Raw genomic sequence first — 26,699 nt, 5'->3', positions numbered from 1 at the left:
TCTTGTATCCGTTCACTGGCACTTATTGGCGTCTCTTTTGGCAGCTTATTACCACATTGCTCTTGATAATACCTGTTGTCTGCTTCTGCGTTTTTATTATTTTTAAGCATAATATTAAATTAGATTATCCATCTGAATAAAATTAAAGAACAAAAAAAAACCTTCAATCGAACATAAATTACACTTATAAAGTCTATCTCAGAAGTCTATACGTTATTCTGACATAACATATTATAGTGTTCACATACCCAAAATAACTTGCACTTATAAAGCTAATTTCTTAAGTATTTACATCTTTTTTAGATTTTCAATCAAACTATTAACATGAAAATGAATGATACTTATAAAGTTAATTGCATAAATCAATAACTCTTTCCCCTATGAATAAATTAGTTGTAGATACTTTAAATAAAATAAAAGAAACATGGAAGAGTCAATCATTAGCCGTTACAAAAACATGAGGAGTATAAAAACATAAGCAGCGTTACGAGAATTCCGTAGCATCTCTGCTGCGTCATTTCTACCTCTCCCCTGCTGTTTCCCCCTTCGGCCGTTACAACTGGCGTACGGCATGCTCCGCTACATACCTATCCCCCCTCCACTCTGCCGTCTTCTCATTCGACCGCTAGGGCATGCATTGGAGTGGCATCGCCGCTGACGTACTCTCCTCTTCTACCGGTTCCCCCACCACGTACCAACTATTACCCTCATTGGATCAGAATTATCTTAAATACAGTTACCTTTTACAACATACGGCTAATACTTAACCGTATAATTTTTCTCCGAAAACGTTTAAAATAGGTTTGTTAGCATATGTACCAGAATATGTGTGTTTATATTCCATACGAACAGTGTTACTCAAAAAGTATGTTACAAAACAATAAAACAAAATGTTGTTCACAGGTACAATATTTGGCATGGCCAATACATTGTCATCTATCGGCGGCTTCTTGTCATCATTAATGGTGGGGTCGCTCACACACAACAATGTGAGTACATCGCCTAATTTATTGTTAGTGGTTGATTGCAGCCTGACTGAAGTTGTTATTTACAGTTATGTGAAAATTATATTTTGTGATAATGTTCATCATACAAAATCCTGTATTTAACTCAATGAGCTAAATTTAAAAAAAATTAATAATTTGTGATCTAAGTTTCTTAAATTAAATTTATTTTAAAAATAGTAAACATTAGATTATTAAAAAAATTGAAAATATAAGATGTAATGCTGGTGATATTAAATTTTATAATCGATAATATTATTACAACAAATTTATAGCTTTGTACAAACAAGTGGATTTTATTTTAAAATATGTTAGTAGAAATTTGACTTATGAGAGAAGATGGTAGTTCATTTCAGAAAAAAGTATTTTAAATATTATTTCGCAGTAAACACGTGAGAATATTAACTTATGAATATTTACTACATGTAATGAATTTATTTTTCGTTATTTGACAGTATATCTCTTTTATAAATCACATCTTTAGTCGTCAATACTTCGTAATAAACCACATGGAAAACTTTATAGGCATTAATTCTGATCACTCCTTGCTGTTGATCATTAATTCATCTTTCGCTAGACGTTTCGCATGCGACCGGGCAAATAAAGGGAATTTACTCTATCTTGCTCTATTTTCCTACTTTTAATGAGGAGGGGGGCCCATTTTGGAGGATTTGGGTTACAAGTCCGGTTCATCACTCCTAATGCAAATTTTTCATGGTTTTCCGAGATCTTGGCAGGCAAATACTTGTATGATTCCTTGCTATGAACAATTAACAACCCCTTTCCTGCAGTTTTACTTTCTTGCATGCTGATTGTACGTGTTTAAGGGGGTATGTCCCGGGCCACGTCGTTATTTTATATTTACCGTGTTTTATCGCATAATTGTAGCACATTTTATACTAAAGTCAAGTTTGAAAAGTGGGGGTGTGATTTTTATGCGAATTTTTTTTTTTTAGGTAAAGTTATTCATAAAAACAAATACCCATTCATTGAAAGTACATTTATTTAAAAAAGGATGGAGTATAAAAGAGCACGCCAAACAATTTATATTGATAAGTCACGCAACAAAAAACTTTCTTCAACTTGAAATAGAAAAACAAAATCTGTGACCCAAACGCGAGCCACTTGAATCTGTGACATGAACTAACGTGTAACTATCGTAGTACTGCGGGCTATCAAATGTAGTTAACTCGGTACTCGACAGAGAGCACGCGTTGCATGAATCGGCGAGATATCGATATTCGACTACGTGCGCGCGCTCTATACAAGAAGCAATATAACCAAACATGAATGATGCCAACTAGCGCTGGCTACATTTTTATAAGCGGTACACCGTGGCAATGTTTCAGTCGCTGGATGCCTATGATCGGGACCTCGTCGACAATCTTCAGGCACTTTCATCTTTCTTCAGACACATTCCTATACAGTAGTTGTAGTGTCGCATGCGAGGCGCACTGCCGTCATGGATAATCATTATTTTATGATTTTCTCGGTATTGGCTAATACTATCGTAGAAATTATTTTATGTTAGATCCTAAAGTATGGATATTTGGACGAAACTTTAATTTGTTAAAATACAATCTTATTACAAGGATAGATTTTATCAGTAGGATAAGATACTACTGACTTGACTACGTGCATTTATTGAAAATGGCATACATTTACATGAACAACTAACTCAGAATGATGCGATCTAATAAGTAGAATACGATCGCCAACATACAGTAGTCTCCAACTGCTCCAAATGTATTTGTCTTCAACTGCCTTTGTCTCTAATTGCTTTAAAAACTTTTGGTTACAAGACAAAACAAGTTCACATGGATACACGGCTATGAAGCTACTTATACTAAAAGTCTACGACGCTACAAGACTACTTGCCTACGAATTTACAAATCTGCGAGGTTGAAAGGCTATCAGGTGATGTGACGACGAGTCTAAAATGCTCTAACTTGCTACGAGGCTACATGGTTACAAGTAGAGACCCGGAAAATTCGCGGCTTCATTTCGTGTTATGCTAAAATTCAAATAATTATTCCTCGGTGCTGTTTCTGTCATTGGTTCACTGTTAATCTGGAGGACTGAGGGCCAATTAAGAGACCCTCACTCATAGAAGTGTCGAATCACAGGCCACACAGTCGAGACGACTCACAAGTCAGCAGCCAATGAACAGTTGGCATTTGCCCGAGTGTGTAGAGGATATTGGAGTCTATCCTGGAGGTCATTGAACCCGCGAATTTTCCGGGTCTCTAGTTACAAGTCTACAAGGCTGTGAGGATACACGTGTTGCTTGGTGCGAGAGCGGGGCGGGTGTGTACTGCTGCGGCCTCCTCTCGGCCTGGCTGGAGGTGTTGCCCGGCGTGTGAGCGGGGTGCGGGGTGCTTGCAGCAAACCTACGAGCAGTGGCGCGTGGTGTTCGGCGTGCTGGTGGGCACCTACTCGGCGGGCGCCGTCATGTACCTGGTGTTCGGCACGGGCGAGCTGCAGTCGTGGAACAGCGCCAAGCAGTCCGAGGACGAGGAGTCGACGGCCAAGGAGGCCGTGCCGCTCAAGAACGGCGTCAGCACGTAGAGTAACTACCCTCCGTCCACCAGCCCTCCGCCGCACCTCCCCCGTCGCTGCGACCCGTCTGACGGGCGACTCCAGAGACTGTCCAGGGGCCTCACGAGGGAGCGGTTCAGTCACGACTTGGCTAGCCGCGCGGTGATCAGTTTCCTGGCTTCGGTTCATCAGTTGCCGCAAGATGCAGTCGATCGATTTGGCGAGAAATTACGTAAGTGCACCATCGCTGATAATCCACCTGTCGCAGAGGACAACACAACCGACTGGTGAAAACCACCACTAAAATAATTTGATTAGCTGAACCGTCAGAAAAATTCTTGTTTTATCTGTGTTAAGACCAATCATCATCTGTAATGGTGCATGTCCGTAATTTCTTGCCAAAACTACGCACCCATATTGCAACAAACAAGCGATGTATTGCACTGGGTGCAACTGTTAGTACAAAATACGAACCAATAGTCAATTTTGTGGTATATGTTACATTAAATTTTTTTTTTTTTAGTAATTTTGATGTTTAGAAATGAACAGACGGTCGTGTAAACTAAAAAAAAAAAAAAAAAAACGAAGTTGTAGATATCCAAGAATTTCTTGATTATTTTACTATGACTTCTTAAATTAAATACCAATGAATTGTGGTTCCACGCTTAAGAACAACGAAACTAAGCAGTTTCCATGTTTGTTACCATGCCTTGATGATTTCATCGGAATACATTTGTCAATTCTGAGTAAGTCACACTCTATCTTCATTTCAGTTTTATTAACTGTGAAATGCTGATGATTAAACTGAATTTTTATTGGTAATTAAAAAATCTGTTGAAAAAAAATTATTTTTATTTATTTGTTGGCGTTAATGTCTAGTAAAACAAAGTTTTAAGGTAAAGTTATTTAAACACTCATTTAAATGAAACTTATTTGCAACGGAACTTAGGCATATCATTTCTCACTTCAATGTATGTATTTTCAATTCCTAACAAATTTTTTTACATTCAATAACTGTTCGGAAAAATTGCTTTAATAAATAAGAACTAAAATGTGGGCATTTATTAGGTAGGTTTTAATTCACTCTAAATTTTACTCACCTTGGTGATAACTATGATGCTCGAGATTTGCTTTAAAATGCCAGGAAGATATAGTTTATTTGTATTTGTAATAGTAAAATTTATTCTTATGTGCTACTGCAAATTGTTTCTGATTTTTAATTTTTATAATTAAATGTTTTTTTGTGTATTTCAATTTTTATGGTCTTAAATGTTATTGAGATTCTTGATTCTAGTTCCAATAAAACAACTTTCAGTTTTCTGTTAGGCCTCATCACTAAAAAAATAAAACAAATAACTATGTTAAAAGGTTTGGCTTGTTACAAAAGTTTTTTATGTCATCATGTTACCATTTGATTTTACTGATCAGATAAAGTCATTAAAAAATATTATGGGCCTTATGTACAGTGTATCTCCATTCAACAGTACTATATTAACTATAGAATAGGCTGCTTTATAACTGTGCCTTGCTTCATTAATGTTTACAATATTCAGAATCTTTGTACACACCATTAAGAAGTGTACTATCACAAGCTGTACTCATGCTTTTACATTTCTAGGTAGTGGTTTCTGAAGCCTTTGCATGGACTTGTAATTAATAAGCGTCTGAATTTTTTGCCTTAAAATTACTCATACATATATAATGTGTTTCTTCAAGTACTTCTAGTTAGTTAGTTTCAATTTTTAAATTTAATTAGAGTTTCTTCAGATAATTCATATTTGTTCTCAGGTAATATTAAATTAGCAGCCAGTGTTTTGAATCGTGCTGAAACCATAAATGGAAAGAGTGGAAAAGATGATATATTTTTGATAGTACATTCTATAATCAATCCTTAAATGAAATATTACATTCGCAGAAATGTATACAAATTTCAGTGACAATGTAGTAAGTATAGTTAAATATTTCACTATAATTAAAGAATTTTTCATATTAACATAGTTCAACTCTTAGAAGATTGGATTTAATCATTTGATTAAAATATTTTTGAGAGGTGTCTGCAGTTCGTTTGTCAATTCTGTGAATCGTGAAGATAATGTGTAAAACTTTCCCTCCCCCCCTTTTTTTCTCTCAAAGTTTTCATATTACATTTTATATGGCATCCACAAAAAAATTTTTTTGACACTATAAAACATTTGCAAAAAAACACATTGGTGGGAAATTCTTGTGTTGAAGCATACTGCATCACTAAGCATGGATGAGAAAAGCGAGGGGAAAGGAAAACATCCTATATTGTTTAAATTGTGGGATTAAATATTCAACACTAACCTTACCGATGAATTATATAAATCAAGCTTAGATATTTAGCTTGCAGCAGTAACATTGCAAGTAAATAACTATGCAATGTTTTAAATTTATTTCTTAAATTCAACAAAATAAAAATAGTAATGCAAATTATAGCAGATTCTATATCTTCTCTTTCTTCTTTTTTATCTTTTCTAAATGCTGTAAATGGCCTGCAAGCAGTTATTTATACCACAACCACTAGGTACATTTAAGGACAGGTTGGTGTAGGTTACAGTTATTGCCACATGTTTAGTAAAGTTATGTAGCTATGAATTAAATTGTAAAAAGCCCGATGAAATGTCCATCCTATAAGATCCAAAGTTAATTCTCAACTGTGAACAGTGGTGGGTTAAGAATATCTTGAAAAGGCAGGATAGGAACTCTTGTGTTCATAAACATAGGTTTTTGCCAGTTTTGCCAATAAAATGTAATTTTATCCACTGTTAGTTGTGATTTAGAATAATTTTTTGGACATACACCATTGATATTGCTAGTTACTCTGTATTCCATAATAAACCGCAGTAACAAACAAAATATTTGCATATAGGTAAAGGTGTCTTATGGCACATAGTGTAATTAGTAATGGCACATGTAAAATAAAATTTTTAAAAAATCTTCCCCATTACAAGACCCACTCAAAGAACTTTTAGTTTTGATCATAATATGTTTTTGTGTGTAGGAAGAAGTCATGCCATCCAATCCCCCATGGATCCTATGCCTTTATTGTTTAGTTTCTGATACTCTTGTGACTGACTACGTACTGTGAGCTCAGTGTGTATGTAGATGTAGCAATACATGCGGACTGAAACATTTCAGTTGGTCCCTTAAGGTTTGTTTGGTCAGTGTTATGATTCCTTAAAAGAACAGGCACACATGTGTATTACATACATTTAGGCTATTTCTATTTTATGAAACATGCTAAACGTGATGATTCATTTGGCAACCAAACAAATGTTCAATTTCGGCCATGATTTTTTTTCTGTTTACCTATGTACTAAAGTAGAACAAATAGAAGAAATTATAATTGCAGGATTTTTCAAATATGTTGGCGATACAAAACACATTGTGTGATTAAAAACCATTTGCATAATAAAGGCAAATATATGACAAATATTGGTAGCATCCATTATAAAATAAAGTTTTGCCCTGGCAAAGTTTTATTGAAAATGAAAGCAAACAAAAATTTTTAAAGTTTGCCTTGATAAAAACTTTTTCATACTATTAAATATAGTAACAGAAACATTTTATGTATTCAGTTATCTTACAACAGCATTCCTGATGAGTTTTTTAATGTGAGATTTAAAATGACAAACCATTGATAACATGTGATGAAAGAGGAATAAGTCAATCAGTTCTGGTGTTAATATTTTGTATATGTTTTTTGTGTTACAACTGATGGGTATCAATGTACTATACATGGATGAAAAGTTATTTTTGTTTTTAAGTTTTATATAAAAAAACGTTGTGTATATTTGTATATTGTCTTTTAGTAAAACATGTCTGAAAATAGTTTCCTGCGGTTATTATTGTTAACATTTTTGTGGACAAAAAAGTAACTTTATTTAAATTCTCAGTTATAGTGTGTTCATGAAAGAACACAGTCCCGTGATTGGCTCTAGGGATAGGACTGGGGCACCCCGATGGTGCAGGGTAAGTCAGCGCTGTAGCAAAACATTGGACTCACATCAGAAGGAACCCGTGTTGGCATTCTGATTCAGTTCTCCTGATTTCAGTCCAATTGGCTCACTGGAATCACTTCAGGCAAATGCTGGACCACTACCAGTTCATTCCCAATGTCTCTGCATTGCACTCGAGCAGGCATTGTGCGTGTTTGATGATCTCCTTGTCGCTGACTTGAAGCGGTTACTAAAAAAATAACAATTGTTAAAAGTGTTGTGAGCTCAACTAACACGTTAAGTGTAATAATACACAAGGAAAGGAAAAAAAAACAGTGTATTGGAAGAGGAAACACTTACCTACCTGTTAAACTGCACATTAGTGATGGCTCAAATAATTTTATATTTTTAAATATCCGAATTCCAAATTCGGTTTCACAAAATTTATCGGCGAGATTTTGACAAAAAATACTAAAATATATAAATTTTTAACACGTGTATACAAAAAAAAATTAAATAACTATTGACACTGATGCACTGACATGTGCCTACAGTATAGTAACATACTGTCCTCAGTTATATTTTGCAAATTTTTTCACATATAGAGGGTTACAACCCTCCTATTTACTTCCCTTTCCCCCGCCAACTGTTACTGCCATTGGCGAAAATCAATATGTTAAATTATTACATAATTTTAAACAATTATAAAAACATAGAATTAATACATATATAATTTAAACAATTTCTGTATGTCAAAAATGTGCCTTACAGTGCTAAACAAACATTATCAAAGCATTTTTGCTGGTGGCAAATACATTTTATTTGATACCTTCTAGTGATAAATAAATATCCTATTTAACTACACAGGCGCTAGTGTTTGAATTTTATAAATTTATTTCCTTTAATATTTTTCTTAGAATTTAGTTTTTATTTTGTATAAAATCAATCTAACAATAAATATTTTATGAGATTGGAGGATTTGATTGACTCATTCCTAATGCACTACCTTTAGTTGTTTGCATCAAAATAATTACATTAGGTTGCCATAAGGCTCGCTAAACGTTCCATATTGCAAATATAACCCATAATTAATTAAATCAGTGAATTTTTTTGGAGTTATCTCATTACACCCACAACTTCATACCACATACACATATAATTAATGTTTTTACCATATTCATTTGTGCTGAAAATATTAGTCTAAAAAACATTGAAATATCAGAAAAATATCTTCAGAAGTAGATTAAGTAAAAAATGACCTCATTTAATTTTTATGCCATAACATGTTAGTTTACAGTGTATTTGTGTGTTAGACTAAAAAAAAAATATTATAGAGCAATGAACTAAATTATCTTATGGTATCACTGGTGTTTACTTATGCACTTCCTACTTTAATTAAGCTTGATATTTTCATGCTGGCTGTAAAAATCACAGGTTAACTTGTTTGAAACTATATATTTTATAATAATATAAGTAGATGAGATTTTTCTCTTTATCTGTCCTTTCCTGAAATTTGTAAGTCATTGCTGGGTTTACCTAGCTGTTATTGGTATATTTTTAATGATTAATTACTGCAACTATCTTACAAAAAAAGAGTTTTATTATGTTCACGTGATAATAACTTTACTCTCAGCCAACTCTTTGGAAAACCATACAAACTTGGTGGTCGAACCTACACTTCATTATAATTGTACTAATACATAATTTCATTTTCTAAAATATTATTCTTGTATTTAAAGTAAAGAGATCAATGCATGCAAACAATAAGTAAATTGCATACACTAGATTCTCTGCTCAAATTTGAAATTGTTTGTGTACACTTAAACTGGTTAATTTATAAGATTAATAAATAACCACAATTGTGGTTGTGAACTTTAAAATGTGTTTGTTTTCAGTTCAATACAGAACATCAAACTCTTTAAGATACTTAACTTCCTACTGTGGTTTATTTCGAACGAGCTTTGAAACGGTTTACTTTTTTTTATTCAGTTTTAATAATATTATCATTTTCTTACAAAACATTTTTCAAATATTTATTCTCACAATTGATAGGTTATTACTATAGGTATTGTATATTGTAGATAATTTTTAATATAGTCTGCTTATAAACAATCATATATCTGAAATAACTTATAAAAAATATATGATATTAGATAAATTAATTGGAATATAATCCTTAAATACCAGTAACCAAAATAGTACATATTTTAAATCATAATTTCTCAAGTTCTAATATTCTTTATTTCCAAAATGTTGAGACTATTGCTCTCAGTTTACGATAATAAGGTACATCTAAATATATATATATATATATATGTATATTATTCTTTTTATATAATTAAGTATTTTGAAAATAACTACTTTACATAACATAAACTGTCTAAATCTATTGTACATTTTAGACAGCAATGTTTACAATTAAAAATTACATAATATATAAAATTGTGTTCAGAAATGTCTATAAAACAACAAATAATTTGAACACCAATTAAATTATACAAAGCGAAAACATGTAATTAACACCAAATTTCAATACGCTTTCAATTTACTAGTTTAGAATTATTGAATTTCCTAATCGTCTGGCTGATTTGTAAATACAATACACAGTCACAAACGTTGTACGATATCACATCTGTTATTTACAAGTCTTTTTCTCATTACGGCACACAACAAATAAAACTGTTTCACAGTACGTTTTGTTCCCTATTTTCATCACTGATTGTTATTTTATTCTCACTGCAATAACTGAGCACAGATTCCGTAGCCGCCTGTGTTCTTCACGTTCTTGCGGCAAAAAGAAAAAAAAGAACAATCATTAAACATATAAATGTTGCACAGAACCACTTAAAAGAAAAGAAAAATTCAAAAGTAATTGTTTCTTCAAAAATAAACTAACGAATAAAACATAAATGTACTACAAGAAAAGAATACATTTTACCTGTAATTATATTTAACAACCAATAAACATTATTTTCTCCCTTAGAGCAAATGACAATTGATTGAATGTGGATTGAGTGAATGAAAATGTACCCACTAAAATCTACATTTAAAACACAATAGGCCTATTGGCTGTTGCAGGGAGAGATGGAGGAGTTCCCACTTTGCTTCACTCTCATTTCAAGCTTTGATGAAGAGGTGCTCATGAAAAATTTTCTCCATAAATTATGTCATGTGTGTCTGATTAATTTTTCTGCACCAAAGGATTTTATGCGATCATTCGTACGACCAGGAGAAAGACACGCGTGACGACAGACGTAGGTGTGTTTATACACATACAGTCTTCATACATATGTGCCTTTTTGTTACCAAACATTAGCTTTTCTGTGATTGGCTTTTCTCCATTTCGAAAATTAATTTAACCTCTCATCACCAACAGCCAGCGACAGACACAGTGGTTTGTCACAGGAGAAACATCTGTTTTGTTGCCTCTGTGGTCGGGTGTTCGGCACACACCACATGGACCGCTACCTTCCGCCACATGTTTAGACCCCCGAGAGATGTGGCGGACGTTGCCAGCGATCCACGGGCCTCCACGGTTTACTCCCGTATCACCCACCTGCACTCTTTACAACTGTCCCATCGCAGAGAAAAAAAATTGTACGGACTTTTATAAATGATTCCTTTGGAAACCAGTTGACAATAAATAATTATAGTACTACCAGAAAGCTATCTACACTATTATAAAACTGTATCTGTCTGTTTATTTGTTCGAGCATCATGCAAAAACTACTGAACCGATTTTGATGAAACTTCCTGTGCTTAAAAGCTTATTTTTTACTTAAAAACTGGTGTACATTTTATTTTGATACGATGACAGAAGTAGGAGATATTACATAAGGGAAGCCTATGATGTACATTCTGTATTGCACAGACCCGAACAAGCCCGAATATATACCTTCGGCCAACGTCGGCATTAAAATGATTTGACAGTATTTTTAATGTAGCTATACTAACCTAACATAACCAACCATCCACAATTTTGTAAAGTAATGAAAAAAAAAAACTGAAGAAGTTGGCCGAAGCTAGATATTCGGGCTTGTTCGGGTCTGTGCAAAACATAATGTACATCATAGGCTCTTCAATACATAAAAATCAATTATTTGCATAAATATTTACGATCCTTCTCCTTGGCAAGACCCGTCCTCTTAGTGAAGCTTGTGGCGGCTAACAACTAACAGCACTAGTAACAGTTTAGTTTTAAATTGCCTAAATAGATGGAATTGCCTGGAATTTGAAACGCGTTATCGCTTGGTGCGTCCGACCGGCACGTCTTTGTTCGAGCATTATGCAAAAACTTCTGGAGCAATTTTTATGAAACCTTTTGTGTTTATGATTAGACTTAAAAATTTGTACTATATTTTCTCTATATAACATGAAAGCAGCTTGAAAGAAATGAAATATTAGGTTGTGTTGAAAGTTAAAACAAACATGGCGTCGACATTATTTAAAATTTTAGGTTCTTTAAAGAATTACGAATGAGGCAATATCTTTTATTAAATTCACTTTTAACTAAAAATGTAATCAAATATTGAAAGTCAGTTGTAACCAACTTCTAATCGTCATATCAATTTGAAACTTGTAAGTATATGTAATCCGTCAATACTGAGATATTACGTGAATATGTTTTGGTAATATAATCGGCTGAGCAATTTTCACTTACAATATTTCCTTTGTGGCTGACCTGAAAGTATTCTCTTTGGAGCGGTTTTGAAATATTTTAAAATTACAGGGAGAATTTTAAATTGGTTTTATAGAAACTTGCACAGGTTTCGATTTGAGGGAGAACGTGCATATGTTATGCTCTGGGAACAATGTACTTATGTAAAGATGCAGCATACGTAGCCAGTAGCTAGCTACAGCTTACCCCTGTAATTTCTGAGGTTACTTTGAAATCATTTTTCTAATGAGTAAAGTAAACTTTTGTGTTGATTGTAAATGTGAGAGTTCAATAATTTTGAATTCATATTTTAATATTTTTTGGAAGTTCTGTTGAGCTGTAAAGTAACTTTGTTGTGTGATTTAATGTTTTGGTGAGATCATATTACTGTTATGATTTGTTAATTTTTTTAGAACTTAACAGCAATTTAACTTACCTGACCTCAACCCAGTCTTTTTTCCAACTCTACTACCTTTACCTTTATTGCCTCCTGTTGAGGTTGTGAAGAGCGGAAAGGTAGTGAAAACTATGGGAAGTTCATTCGCGCTTTAAAACCACCAGTTATTCCGACTCACAATCTCAGTCTGAAAGTTGAAGCGCAAAAATGCTGCTACAGAATATGATATTTATTTAGCTTTGTGATGGCAACAGACTGAAAGTAAATTCATCTTTACAGAATGTGGCGCTGGAGACTCAGTTTTCACTTCTTTAATCCCTCTATCACTTATTATTCAAATGGCTGGAATTACACATCAAACGACAATAAACTAAAGCTTAGGGACCAACTTTAAAAATTGCTGCAGTTGATATAATGCCTTTTTTCTTTCATGGTCCATTTTACATATCTTGATTATTTGTAAGTTCTCCTGACATCCTTGTGTCTATAATGTCAGAGGAGCTATAAAATAATGTTGTACCTATACAAAGAAATATTATAACATAACTTGAACTGGAACAACAAACTTGGAAATTTTAATTTGAATGGTAGTATGCAAGATGGACTACCACTATTTCATTTTATATTCGCATCCCACAACCATAAAATATGTCTACAAAACACATTTTAAAAAGTTTAACATTAAAAAAAAAACTTAATTTACTCATAATTTTTAGCATCTGATATGAACAAGTGATTAGGAAAAAAAAAACAAAAACAAATGTTATACCTATGCAGTGCATAGTAGCATAAGCTTGCTCTACAGGTGAGTTTGGATTCTACCGCCAAACTTAGCTGCAGGTTCATCATGCTGAGATAAGCATGGTTGCACGTGCTTCCCACGGCTGGTATACATATCAGCAATGGAACATGAACAACATGTTTACAGTACTGCAAATAACAGAGATGGTATTTGAGATGGCATACCGAGCCTCTGGATATTGTTTTACCGAACAAAGTTTTACAGTCACCCAAAATTTTGTCACTCTTCATAGAAAGATTTCATTAAAATAACTGGTTATGGTAACACGTCACACATGTACGTGGGAACAAATGTCATCCCTAATAATTTTACGTGAGCGAAAATATTTTCTGTTATTTTAAAACTTTCTACAATTAATCATTATCCAGACGGACAGTGTTCCATCTTGAATACTTTCTCTATTACTTGCAGTGAAAGTGTTACTCTGCTCCACCTTGAAAGTGGGACACACCACAACGCCGAAATACCACAACGCCGAACGTACAATAACGCCGAATGCCAAATTTACTACAACGCCGACAGCTAGAAAACTGCTGTGTACCACAACGCCGAATTACCACAACGCCGAAATACATTAACGCCGAAAAATGTCATTGCAGGACTGCCACAAAGGTTGGGTTAGTTAAGGTTAGGTTAGGTTAGGCTATGTTAGGCTAGCCTAGGTTAGGCTAGGTTAGGCTAGCCTAGGTTAGGTTAGGTTGTGGTATTTCGGCGTTAAGATAAATTTAAGAAAGACACACAAATTCATTCAGTTGTTTTTAATTTTGCTCCTGTGCCCCCCCCCCCCTCCCCGCAGCAACATTTTTCGGCGTTACTGTATTTCGGCGTTGTGGTACACAGCAGTTTTCTAGCTGTTGGCGTTGCGGTCAATTTGGCATTCGGCGTTATGGTATTGGGCGTTATTGTACGTTTGGCGTTGTGGTATTTCGGCGTTGTGGTAACGACCTCCTTGAAAGACGTATAACAGCCTCGGGATGTCTCCTGCTTGTGAACGCAGACCCACTGTACGCGGTCGCCGCTCTATGGCCTCGCTCTACGCGGCCGCCGCTCTACGGCGCTGACCTGGTGTCGGCGAGCGCCGCCAGCAGCGCCCAGCAGGCGAGCGGCGCGGCCCAGGGCGCCAACTGCCGCCGCGCGCCGCACAGCGCCACGTCCACGCTGCGGCACAGCGGCGTGTACACGCGCATGTTGGACAGCGTGTCGGCGATCTTGTTGAGGAACAGCGCCTCCTCCTGCCGGCACTTGAGCCGGCTCACCGTGTACACGCAGCGCAGGAAGCCGTGCTTCGCGCTGCAACCACACGCGTCTCCTCCACTTTCACACAACATTCCTCGTTCGTAGAGACCGGAAAAATTCGCGGATTCATTTCGCGATATGCTACAATTCAAACAATTATACCTTAGCGCTGCTTCTGCAATTGGTTCACTGTTAATCTGTAGTAATGAGGTCAGTTAGAGACCCTCGCTCAAAGAAGTGTCGAATCACAGACACTCGGTCGAGACGACTCACAAGTCAGCAGCCAATGAACAGGTGGCATTTGCCCGAGAGTTTAGAGTGTAGTAGAGTGTATCCTGGAGGTCATTGAATCCGCGAATTTTGCAGATATCTACTTATTCGTTAACCAGTTGCCAACGAACAGTTTGTAATACTACAAGAAATACACATGGCTATAGTTATTTTTACATATATCAAATACGTTCTTCGAGATACAAACTTGGCATTTCTTACGGAAAAATAGTGCATAATTTTGTATTTTAATCCATATTTCATTCAAACAAAATAATTGGAATTAATTTTACAATGGATATTAATGTGCCCGGTTAATAGTGGAAAGCTATTTAAGAAAAGGTTTACCGATAATTTTAACTGTATTAAATAAATTTAACCACTCAATGTGTTGGGAGAAAATAACGAATCGACGCAATATGGAAGCTGAACAAGTTAAAGAATATCCCAAGAAAACAAAACCTAGTGTAACGGTTCCGACGGAGGTACAACTACGTGGCGAAGGAGATTTGACAGTTCGAGCGAACCTGTCATCTTGGATGTGTGTTGGAGCCAATAACAGAGTTGCAGCTCTGCCGTGCAGGCCCTCACATCGGATATTCCTCTTGGCTGTCCGTAGGAACTGGATCAGGCAGATGACCTTGCATTATCTCTCTTCAAAACTATTTGTGGCACTACCGTATCGTTGAACTAAATTAAATAGCTCTTTTTATACTCCAATAATAATTGTATCTTTGATAATCACTAGTTTAAAAAAGAATACGTTTGATTCATGCTGTTGCTACATAAATAATTTAATAGCTGAACTTTATTACACACAGAACTTCATTTCGTTAATTGTATTCTCACTTGGTAACGTTTTGTGCTAATTAAACTTGAGTTTTACATCCTGAAGACCCACTGTAGCTACTCTGAGGTCTAGCTGAGGATAAAAATTATAATATCAATCAACATCATGTAATAAATCATTGAATCTTACATATTTTAATTATATCAAATTTCAACACACAGATCTCGTCATACACGAGCAACTGTTAGAATCGTTCGTATTTAATTTAGTAAAAAAAAAATCGAATTTAAGCATGTTAAATTAATTGGTTTTGTTTGTAATTGATTCCTTAATAATGTAGAGATACGATGTTTACAAATATTGTTAAGTGCAAATTTATCTATTTTAGATAGAACGAGTGTACAATTCTAGCTTACCAAGCTTATTGTGTTAATAATCTTGACCTAGGTGACACAATTGTCCTACACATTGTCAGAATAGCACACTCCACAATTTGTATACAGTAAGGACGGAAGTAATCGGAAAATATTGAATGCAGCGACAGTTCTGAGGAAGTAGCCTTGTCATTACGAGAAATGTTGCGCCTGCGGAAAGTGAACTATGCAATCCGCACAGCAGTTCGGAGCTGCAAATTGTCTAACTTAATAAAACAAAGCCATATTCCCTGCAAATTTGTAAGTTATTAATGTTTTTATCATCATGTTTTTCATAGAGAATATTTTATAATAATTGTTTATCTATTTCATCGCTGACACAATATGACTGTGCATTAACCCGTGCATTAACCACTCGCAGACGACTGTGTCAATCAACTGAGTGTCACATGTCGTTGCCACCCCTAGTTGGGCTTATGAAGGCCACGAGAGTGAGCAACTATACGGCAGAAGGACAATAATATTACAATGAGTGAAACGAGCAGAAAAAGAATAATTATAGAAGATACGCTGAACTGTTATAAATTTATTTTGAAGCTGTAGCGAAAATTTACCACAGTAAATATAATTCTCTGAAAAAAATTACTTTAATTATTTTGTGTGTTACAAAAAATGTCTCACAGTTAATTTTTTTACATAGAATTCACGAAGAATTCTAGTTACAAATTACTCAGGGGTCTCTGTAATTTTACGGGAAATGAGTTTACCTATGTCGAACATGAGATCACAAGAATCAACTATATAAATAAATTAATAAATATATGCTAATATTATAAATCTGAAGAGTTTGTTTGTTTGTTTGAACGCGCTAATCTCAGGAACCACTGGTCCGATTTGTAATATTATTTCAGTGTTGGATAGTACATTTATCGAGGAAGGCTATAGGCTATATAATATTATCAATAACATTAGGGATCATTACTAAAAGTTCAATTTAGAATCAAATGCGTTGGAGGGGTTTAGATACAACATGCAGTACACGTACGAAGTATGTGTTGACAATGCCGCAGGCGCTAGAAGTTTATTTCCTATTGCCTATCAACATTGTTGCCACGCACTAGATGCCTTATCATTCTTAATTTTCCTATACAAGTAAAAAACACCCGTGTGATATTAACAACGAAGCAATCAGTACCCTCATATAGAATACATATAGTGTGAGGTATATATGTAGATATAAAGAGATAAATACAGATAGATAGATACATAGATATATAGGACTATAGATGTATATAGAGATAAATATATATTTAGAGACATAGATAGATTATTTGTATATGTGTAACTACTTCAAACATATTACAAAACAAAACTGAATGAGGCATTGCAATCCGTGTCGAGCATTAGCTAGATAATGGAATCTTTTCAATATTAGTAATCCCTTATTTTTCCTTTTTTTTCTATATTGCTTTATATAGTCTAGATTACATACAGACCAGGTAAATAACTATAAACTGGCAGAACAACGTCTGTCGGGATCTGAAAGTGATATAAATTATTTTTCACACTTGACATTCAAATTAAGAAGACAATTTCTAACTACATCTGATCTCTAAATAGTTTCCCTTCACCCTGTGTTCAGCCCGGGCAACGCTGGGTACTGCAGCTAGTATTATATAAATATATTTAAACTTCTTAAGTTTATAGCAAATATACACTATTTAGTCCAAGAATCTGTTTACAATATAAGATATGGTTATTTGGAATTACAAAAAAAAGCTCTTCATTTATTTCAGTTGCATTTTTTGTAGGAAAGTACAGAATTATACTTTACTTTATAACATTGTTTGGTACCTCGAACCCAGATAACTCTTGTCAGTACATAAACACGTTGATAACATCTCACCTTAAATGAAATAAGAAAACAGCTTAGATATTATCTTTACGTGCGGAGAAAACAGGTCCGAAAGAAGAGCGCAATTAATTACGAAGAGTTTATATTTTTTATTATGATTTTCAATATTAATTGAATGTTAATAATTTGTTGTCTGGCAACAACGTACTCACATATTTCACTATTCATATTTTCGATTGGAGCTCGGGTCGAAAGTGATCATCTCTACTGTTCGTCTCTTACCACGCACCTCTGTCCCAATACACAGCCTCGTTCACCGCGACACTGTTCCCGATGCACCAGCCTTCGGCCCAGGGAAACCTTCTTTTCACAGACGAGAGAGCGGAACGCTCGATCGTGCATCTTCGGTTTTTTTGTTCATTGTATAAAAATATGGCGGTGTTGATAAAATGATACTAATGGTCAATTAGGTTAGCTACATTATAAATACTTTAAAACATTGTGGATGGCTGATTTGGTTAGGATAGCTGCATGAAAGATACGGAAAAAAAAGCATGAACTTCGGGGAACTTCGGGTTTAGGCTCTCTCGTCTATGAAAAGAAGGCTTCCCTCGGCCCACGGAGCCCTCTCGTCACCTGCTGGTCGCTCGCCAGGGGTTCGCTAACCCTGTCCTCATCACCGGCTCGCAGGCTGGCCTCGTTGTTTGCATACCTCCCAGCCTCACTTCGGCAAGTTCTCGTAGCCCTTACAATTGTTGCATCAAGATCGACTTAACACCTGAAGTTGCGAGAATACACGACGTCTTAGTTCACTCGGACGGGGTCTATTGACGTGCCGAACACTCGAGAGGGACATTTATCCAGGCCATCTTCACCTGCTTGTGGAATCATTGCTGAGTCCCGGCGTGTAGCTTCTTACAGTCCAGTTCCTTTTTTAAGAGACTGCAGCTAGGTTCACCGTTAGTGCACTAGGGTCATCCTCCCTTAAGCGAAAAAGTTACCCTGCTGGGGCGTTCCTATGTAATGGGAGCAGGCCTTTGGCTCCCCACACCTCCAGCCCAACCCCATCCCTACTTTTCTGACCATCACACCGTACTCGAGATGTCTGTTCTCTCCTAGATCACCAGCTACAGCCCCCAACTAGAGCTTTGGATTGGATGTCTGCGGGGAAATCCAGAAGGAGATACACTCCTTCAATCGCAATCAAGCATTAGCTAACCAGAGAGTAGTCTGCACTCCAACTTTTGGTTGCAGAACTGCTGGCACCAACCTCGATCCTCCACTTACTTCTGGGACCCCTCAATCATCCAGAAGACCCGAGGTCTGGTGGAGGCCTGTCCAACCTCTCCTAGCTCTCCAGGCTAGTACCGAAGCTGTTTCGTCGCTCACCAAGTCAGTTCATCAGTGGGCAGGGGACCCTTCGAGCTTGCTCCAAGCGATTTGAGCACCACTACCAAGTGGGAAACCTACCCAATCTGATCCTGGCCAGCAAGCATCTATTCACATCTCAGGATCAATCCCGTACAACTACCAACTGTTGGTGACACTAATGGGCTCAAGACCGTTTGCAGATGTCATGAACACATGTGTCAGCTAGAGCACACCACTGGCTGTCAGCACACAGGAGCACAAAGACGAACCATGGATTTTCCCCCGGGAAAAGGGGTCCGGGAGTGACTGAATCAACAGCGATGCTCTCAGTCTTCCCCGTTACCATTAGTCACCACACTCCACAGAGTGCAGACATTTTGGGTCCCAACGGTCACCAGGGCTCAGTAGTAGAACCCCTCCAGAAAGGCTTCAATCGCACATATTCAGCCCATTCACCATTTCTGGTTCCCATCCAGGCGAATGAGGATGCCTGAGGCAGAGACACGCCTCTTTTGTTCATACCACTGATGCCACGAGGAGGCAGAGGATTGCCATTTGTGCTGAGAAGCTATATATTCGCTTCATTTCACTCATTTTGTAGACCTGTTATGCCTGGAATACCAGAGCTGGCAACACCTCCAACATCTCAGGCGACACATTCTTCTCCACTCACGACGAAGGGACCCAAAAATCCCCCATACAGTCAGGCCTACTCCCGGCAGCTGGAGAGGGACAGACAGGCGCCCCTCTAATAGTATTACCACACAGCGGGGTGACGGGTGTTAGCTGTAGCCGCGAGGTGGGCCTCCCCTGGACCCCCGCTGGCCAGCGCGCCAGGCTGACCGGCCTGACTCGTTGGCTCGTCTCTAGCATTATCGTATCATTATTCAGGGATCTTTGATGATGTATGGATATCTTCGTAAATATACGGATAGGATACAACCTGAACCCCATACTTGACACACCTTCTTTACAAAGCACTATTGTTCCCTCCGTGCGCACGTGTGACTTGTTTACAACCGAACACATCTCTGAAGTCGGGATCAGGAGTATTTTCTACGTAGGGACACTCCTTTTTGTTCGACGCGCATCATTCGTTTGAAAGTTTGTAAAAATATACCGCAATTCACAACAGCGCTGCGTGTACGTAATTTGGGTATCTTCGAATAGTACTTTATTTTTTTCTTTTTCTTTCTTTCCCGCTGTGCGATGATCGTTTGCTCGGAAGGACACTTGCGGGCCGAGCTGGAATACCGTCGCCCGCCGGCGCGATTGTCCTGGTTTTATCGGCAGCGACGCGGCGCAACGGAGCGATAATAGCGGAGGGTTTACAACAGGCTCACTTCCCGCACTCCCGCGGGGGGCAGGCGGCGCAAACGCCCCGATCCGCCGGCGCGGACCGTAAACCCGCGCAGCGCCGCCGGAAGGACTTGTACGACTCGGATAACGTCGCCCTCGCTTTAACGACGCTCCTGCCACACATCTATTTATTTATTTTTACGAGGATTTTAAAGGGGGAGGGTTGTGTGGGGGGTGGAAGGGAGGGGCTTGATCGTCGGCTCGTCCTCGGGGTTGGTTTACGGCCGCGCAGTAAACATCACGAGCTGGGAGACGCTGTCTTGTTTCGCCGGCCGACGGTAATACGTATACAGTCCCTCCTCCATGCTCGATGCCTAGGGAGATGATGGGCGGGTCGCCAGCGGAGTGATACAAGTCGGCCCGGCGCCGAGGCAGGCCGAAGTGGCGCAGTGTCCCGGGTTCGAGTGCCAGGTCGGACATGCCGATCCTCGTCTCCGAAGTCACTTCAGGTGATTGGCGGGATGGTTCCTGGCAGTAGGCCATTGTCGAATGCTTGTGAAGCTTCTTTGAACAGCTTTTTGAGTTTATCTGTTGTCCGGATCAAACTACCTCAACGTTGAAGAAACTGGAAACCCAAATAAAAAAAAGTAAAACTGTCACTTTGCGGCCATTTTACATAGATAATTTCCTTTTATAGATTAAAGTATATATAAGTGAAAAGAACAAAAAAATAAAGCTCTCAATAATTTACAGTTAAAAAATAGATATAACATATTTCCTTTAATATTTAATAACGAGATCATTACTATCATTTTAAAAATGTGGACAATTTTCAAATAGGCGATAGTAATTATTATTAAAATTTTATTAATGATTTTATGAAATAATTTTATATTTTTACCTTTAAAATCTAATAATTACATATTTTCAATATGACCGCCGCCGTAACGAAAACTGCCACGATGGTGGTTTAGGTCAATGTCAAGGTCAAAGCTCCCCACTAAAAACTTATTGGAGGTTTTTAAATGAGAATTGAAGCCTAGTGGAGAAATTTCAGATTTTCAATTTTTTTTTCTGGAATAAAAACGGAAAAAAAAAATTACCCCAAAACGGGAATTTTTTCCTTGAAGTAAGGAAATTTCTAGGAATTTTGAGTCAATTGAGGAATTTTGAAGGTCGAGGTTATCAAGATGGCCGCCGTGACACAGAGGTCTATCGGTCATTGACCCAATCCTCAATCCTCGAACAGGAACAATCGCCAGCACATACTACTCTCGTTATTTCAGTAGCTAAGGAAAATATTTTTACCGTATCAATGATTTATATTTTTAAAATATAAAATTAATTTGGAAAAATATTTGATCAGATTTTTGTTTACTTGAGTACGAAATAATCTCATGGAACTTTTTAAAAATGTACTACAACGGACGAGAATTCCAAATGAAAATAAACATTCTGCGATTACGAAAATAGTAACAAGTAGGTATGGCTTAAATTGTATTCCTTTTCAGAAACACAAATTGTAAATAAAATAATAGAAGTATGAAACCCCAAAAACTAATTCTAATTAACACGTAAACTTTAATATTTGCATTAGTAATAGTGTTTGTAGGGTTGTTGTTCTGTACCGGACTTGCTTTCCGAAGTTGCACTGACGTGAAACGAAAGATAGGTATAATATTAGTATAGTTTTGAAGCCATTCGATCCCAGAAACTTCTGTCGGGTAGCCAGAAACTGAGCGCAATCTCATTGAGCTTGCCTCTGCAGGAGGAAATAAACTCACTACCATTATGGGAGACAGACACGATGCGCTATTGTGGTGATTGGGCTGACTTGTTGACGGTTTGAGTAAAACTTTCAGAATGATTAAAGGTAATTTATCTCACAGACCTGCAGAAAATTCACGGTTAGAATGTGAATGTAATACACCTTCACAATAATAAAATCTATTACATTATTTTATTTTAAGTAAAATGAACGAAAGGATTTTATAAAAAGGTAGTTCATGTACCTATTAATGTAATAATAGATAAATTCGATTTCCGAAAATTAAATTACCAGGAAAGCAAATTCTGAAATGTTTAAAATCACGAAATAATGATTAAAAAATGTTAAGCTAGTCTTTCAGTACTCGCTAAGGATATGTGAACATCTAACCTCGGTAACGAACAAATTCATGTTTTATCATTACAGACCTGCAAAATTCGCGGTTTCGATGGCCTTCAGGATAGACTGTACACACCCCTGTACACTCGGGCAAATTACGCAAGTTCATTGGCTGCCGACTTGTAAGTCGTCTCAGCTGGTTTGTCTGTGATTCGATCCTTCTTTGGTTGAGGGTTTATAACTGGTTGAGATTCGTCCAGATGAACAGTAAGCCAATAGCAAAATTATCTACGAGGTATATGTGTTTGAATTCTAGCCTATTACCGAATGAATCCGCGAATTTTGCAGGTCTCTAGTTATCATATAGTTCTTGCTGCAAATAAACCTATGATTCGAAAATCGGAAACGAAATTTAATGTAGAATCATTAAAAATAATGCCGGGCGTGATAAATTAACTGGTGAATAGAAAAATATATGGAATCATTTACCAAAATTTCTGGATTCGAATCACACACATAATTTCTGCGCCCGCCGCTATAATTCGCTGCCTGAATCATAAAAGTTACTTCCCACCTTCATCCACAGACAGAGGCTAGGGATGAGCGAATGGTTATTTCCCAACAGCAGTTATGGTTCCGATTGCATAAATGGTTATTTAGATGGTTAGTGTTATCAGTTATTAAGCATGAAGGTCATTTTTTCACTCATTCACCATTTCAATTGCAAAGAGCGACTAATAACTCATTATAGCCATCAAAATTATGCCGTAAATTTAACACTGGCATTTTAATTTTTCTTTTTATCATTCAAAAAATAATAATATTTTGTCTCGGTTGCAGATGTAACTATATATAAAATGATCCAAAAATATTATTTCTTTGCATGATTACGAATAAATTTCTACTCACTGAATGAATGACATATTTTATATAATTTAGCTCATATTCCGCTTAACTTTGACTACCAGACCCTACTGACTATTACCAAAATACTGTATTTCTTGTTAAAATACAGTAAGTAGAATATACTATAAAGTTTCCCTCACACATTAGAAGTTATACTTATAGGGAATTTCTAAAATACTAAACTTAAACATTTCAAAACACATTATTAAACGAAGTAGGCCTGTATGTACTATATTTGTTTTTTCTTAAACGACTGAAATTAGTCTGTGAATAGTTACTATAAATAAACTTCAACCTTATCGAGCTGATTGAACATTATTATTATATAATATTATGATATAATGTTATTAACAAGTTAAAAAAAACTTTTCCAGTTACGAGATTCGAACCACATCACTTGAGGTTACCAAGCGCGCGTTCGGCCTCTGTACGTTTAAGCCCATTGGAAATATGTAATGAAAATATGAATTATAATGATTGTAATGCGAGCTTTCCTAGGTAGAATTAAATTTGAGATTACTTTTATATTTTAACTATTTTAGTTTACCAAATATAGTCCAGGGTAGGTACACTATCATAAAGTTTCATTTGGAACACCAATACGTTCGGTATGTACCATAATGTTTAGGAAACTGACTTTATACGGGTTTATGTTGCTACAGCTGGGCCCGCCATCTTTGTGTTACATTTCCATTCATCGACCTCCGTTCAAATTTTACGAAATTACTTTTACAAAATAGCGTATACCTAGAGCTAAGACGTTTAAGCCATCAAAAAATAAAGATCTGTAACAATACTGAGATGTTTTCCCTTATTAACGTAACGCCTACGGATGAATTTTAGTTTGGATATGTCTTTAACCAATCCAACTAGTTACAGTTCAAGGATTACTTTGATATGAAAATGTCAGTACCGAAGGAATTAATGTAACGAGTTTGCATGGTACAGTATTCGATCACCTGACAGTATCGCGTAGGAACGGATTTCTCTTAAACAAATCTTGATGGCGATAGCCTTTTTTCCCCACACTCACACACGATGTTTGTATTGATTCGCGTGTCCCTGGAACCTTATTTGTCTGCGCTTGTTCCGGCTCTCAAGGGCGTAACCCACGCGACGAGAACCGTAGCTACTACGCATGGCGAGACCTTTAGCTACTGCGCACGGCAATTTCAACTCAATTCAAGAATTTTTATTTTGTGTATAGTACACTATACATGGTTTTGATACAATATATTAACATGCCAGCACTCTGTGCTCTTTTAGAAAAAATACATAAGTAGGTTGAATTTATATACGATGGGTAGAAAAAACAAAAATAATATAGTTTATTAGAAGGAAAATTTAAAAAAACCTACGCACGGCGAGAAAGGTTTGTTTGGGCTGACACATTTTTTGTTTACATTTCACAAGCCCAACAATTTTGCGAAATGTTTCTTCGTTGGACTAAACTATCATTAAGACAAAAGTTTATTCTGAGAATTTTAAAAAAGCACTAGTTTTTTATGGGGCCTGTCTTCTAATCATCTTAACTATGCACTAGAGTGTTGCTTGTTAAATATCTTATTTTATGCGTGATTCAGCTACCTAAACGATATTGTTTTTAATTAAAAACCACACCCTGAATAACAATTAGAACATAGCTCATATATAAGGAACAAATAAAATATGCGTGGGCTTTGGGTTTCTAAATACAAAAATATTAAAGAAAAAATAGAAACTAAAATTAGAAATATAATTTCCGTACGTTTTTTTCCAACATTTTTTTTTCCATCTTTGCAATGCACGACATGGTGTTTGTTAAAAAGCGATATTGTGGAAGGTAACCAAAGTATGCGTATTAAAGAATTTTACATGCAAAACCTTATCTTATCGCAAGACTGTGTCTCAATGTAGCAATCCGGGTAAGCTGTCGTAAGTACACTGTTTCTTTGTATCAGAAATACCCGCCATTAAACTAAATACTTGAGTAAACAAACCCCGCAGTCTTGAATTGCTGATCAAACAAATATTGTTTGGCGAAAACAATCTTTGTGTTGACTTTACATTAACAGACTTAGACATGGAACTAATATTGTACTTGGCAGAAACATTTTAAACATCGCTGCCACAAACCATTAAATATAAATATAATATTTATGTATAGTCTATAATACCTAATAAGTTTCATTTTTGGGTCTACCTGTTAGACTTCAGCTGTTTTAGCTTGGTTCTGATTTTAATTAATTTTTTTTTGTTTTCTTGAATTATTCCCATAACGGCTTACTTAACTGTATTTGCGTAAAGAATTATTATTTTTTTTATCTTAGGTGGAGATTCTCATCATACAACTTTTGTCATATTCCACTCCGAAACTTAGGTGCCCACATTAGTTTTTTTTTTATTGGTATAATGCCGTTAACCCAAAATAATTTGTAATACGTTTATTTATATATTATTCCAAATATTTAAAACTTTCTGAAATAATTTATACATAAATAATTAATAAATAAATAATTTAGCTGAAATCATCGTCCAGGTATATGAAGGAACATTGTCCTGAGTGACGTAAAATTTATTTTTTGAATTTTTTCATTTAGCAATTTCATGCTGTCATATATTCCCATGGTTACACCTGTTTTGCAATAACGTAAGCTATTATTTAAAACCTTCTGAAACCTCAAAAATATCGTGGGCTTCCAACACCAACATGAACATAGTTCTTTATTAATTACTCCAACCTAAGCTATATAAAAATTTTTCTCTTGCCTTAGCGAAAACGGCAACGTAGGAACCAGATGGGACGTGGTCACTTACTTTAAAATAAAATTAATACATTATAAAACTCCAGGAAAGTTTTCATAATGACGACTAATATGTACCCGTGGAAAGTTATTCGGTTTTGTTAATACCACTCCATAGTTATTATTAAACTACACACTTTAAAATGTGTCTGACAAATAAAAAAAAGTGTTGGTAGTGTGTTAATAAAAATACGTCACTAATGAACATATTTCACTGTTCGTAATTTGGCTCTTCTTTAGGCTTTACAACGATTAATATGCGGCAACACCAAGTTATGTTGTTACATGCTTAAAAAACATTATGTTATAATAATTTTTACTTTAACTGGAGAGGGGACAATCAATTAGAGT

General features: G+C 36.1%; 2 protein-coding genes across 2 annotated transcripts in view; one reads left to right on the top strand and one right to left on the bottom strand.

Annotated features, from left to right (window-relative positions):
• Nucleotides 1–9,415, top strand: part of LOC134542546 (sialin) — a 72,545-nt gene extending 63,130 nt beyond the window's left edge. The window contains exons 9-10 of the mRNA XM_063386907.1: nucleotides 904–989; nucleotides 3,390–9,415. Of these exons, the coding sequence (XP_063242977.1) occupies nucleotides 904–989; nucleotides 3,390–3,572 (269 nt within the window). The 3' untranslated portion in view covers nucleotides 3,573–9,415. The remainder of the gene's footprint in view (nucleotides 1–903; nucleotides 990–3,389) is intronic.
• A 615-nt stretch (nucleotides 9,416–10,030) lies between these two features.
• LOC134542579 (uncharacterized) overlaps nucleotides 10,031–26,699 on the bottom strand; it is a 434,599-nt gene continuing 417,930 nt past the window's right edge. The window contains exons 5-6 of the mRNA XM_063386955.1: nucleotides 14,420–14,647; nucleotides 10,031–10,285 (exon numbers count right to left, since the gene is read on the bottom strand). Of these exons, the coding sequence (XP_063243025.1) occupies nucleotides 10,279–10,285; nucleotides 14,420–14,647 (235 nt within the window). The 3' untranslated portion in view covers nucleotides 10,031–10,278. The remainder of the gene's footprint in view (nucleotides 10,286–14,419; nucleotides 14,648–26,699) is intronic.

The sequence above is a fragment of the Bacillus rossius genome (genome assembly GCF_032445375.1).
Source record: "Bacillus rossius redtenbacheri isolate Brsri chromosome 9 unlocalized genomic scaffold, Brsri_v3 Brsri_v3_scf9_1, whole genome shotgun sequence".
Taxonomy (NCBI): Eukaryota; Metazoa; Arthropoda; class Insecta; order Phasmatodea; family Bacillidae; genus Bacillus; species Bacillus rossius.
Note: the sequence above shows the minus strand (reverse complement) of the source record. Positions and strands in the feature narration are given on the sequence as shown.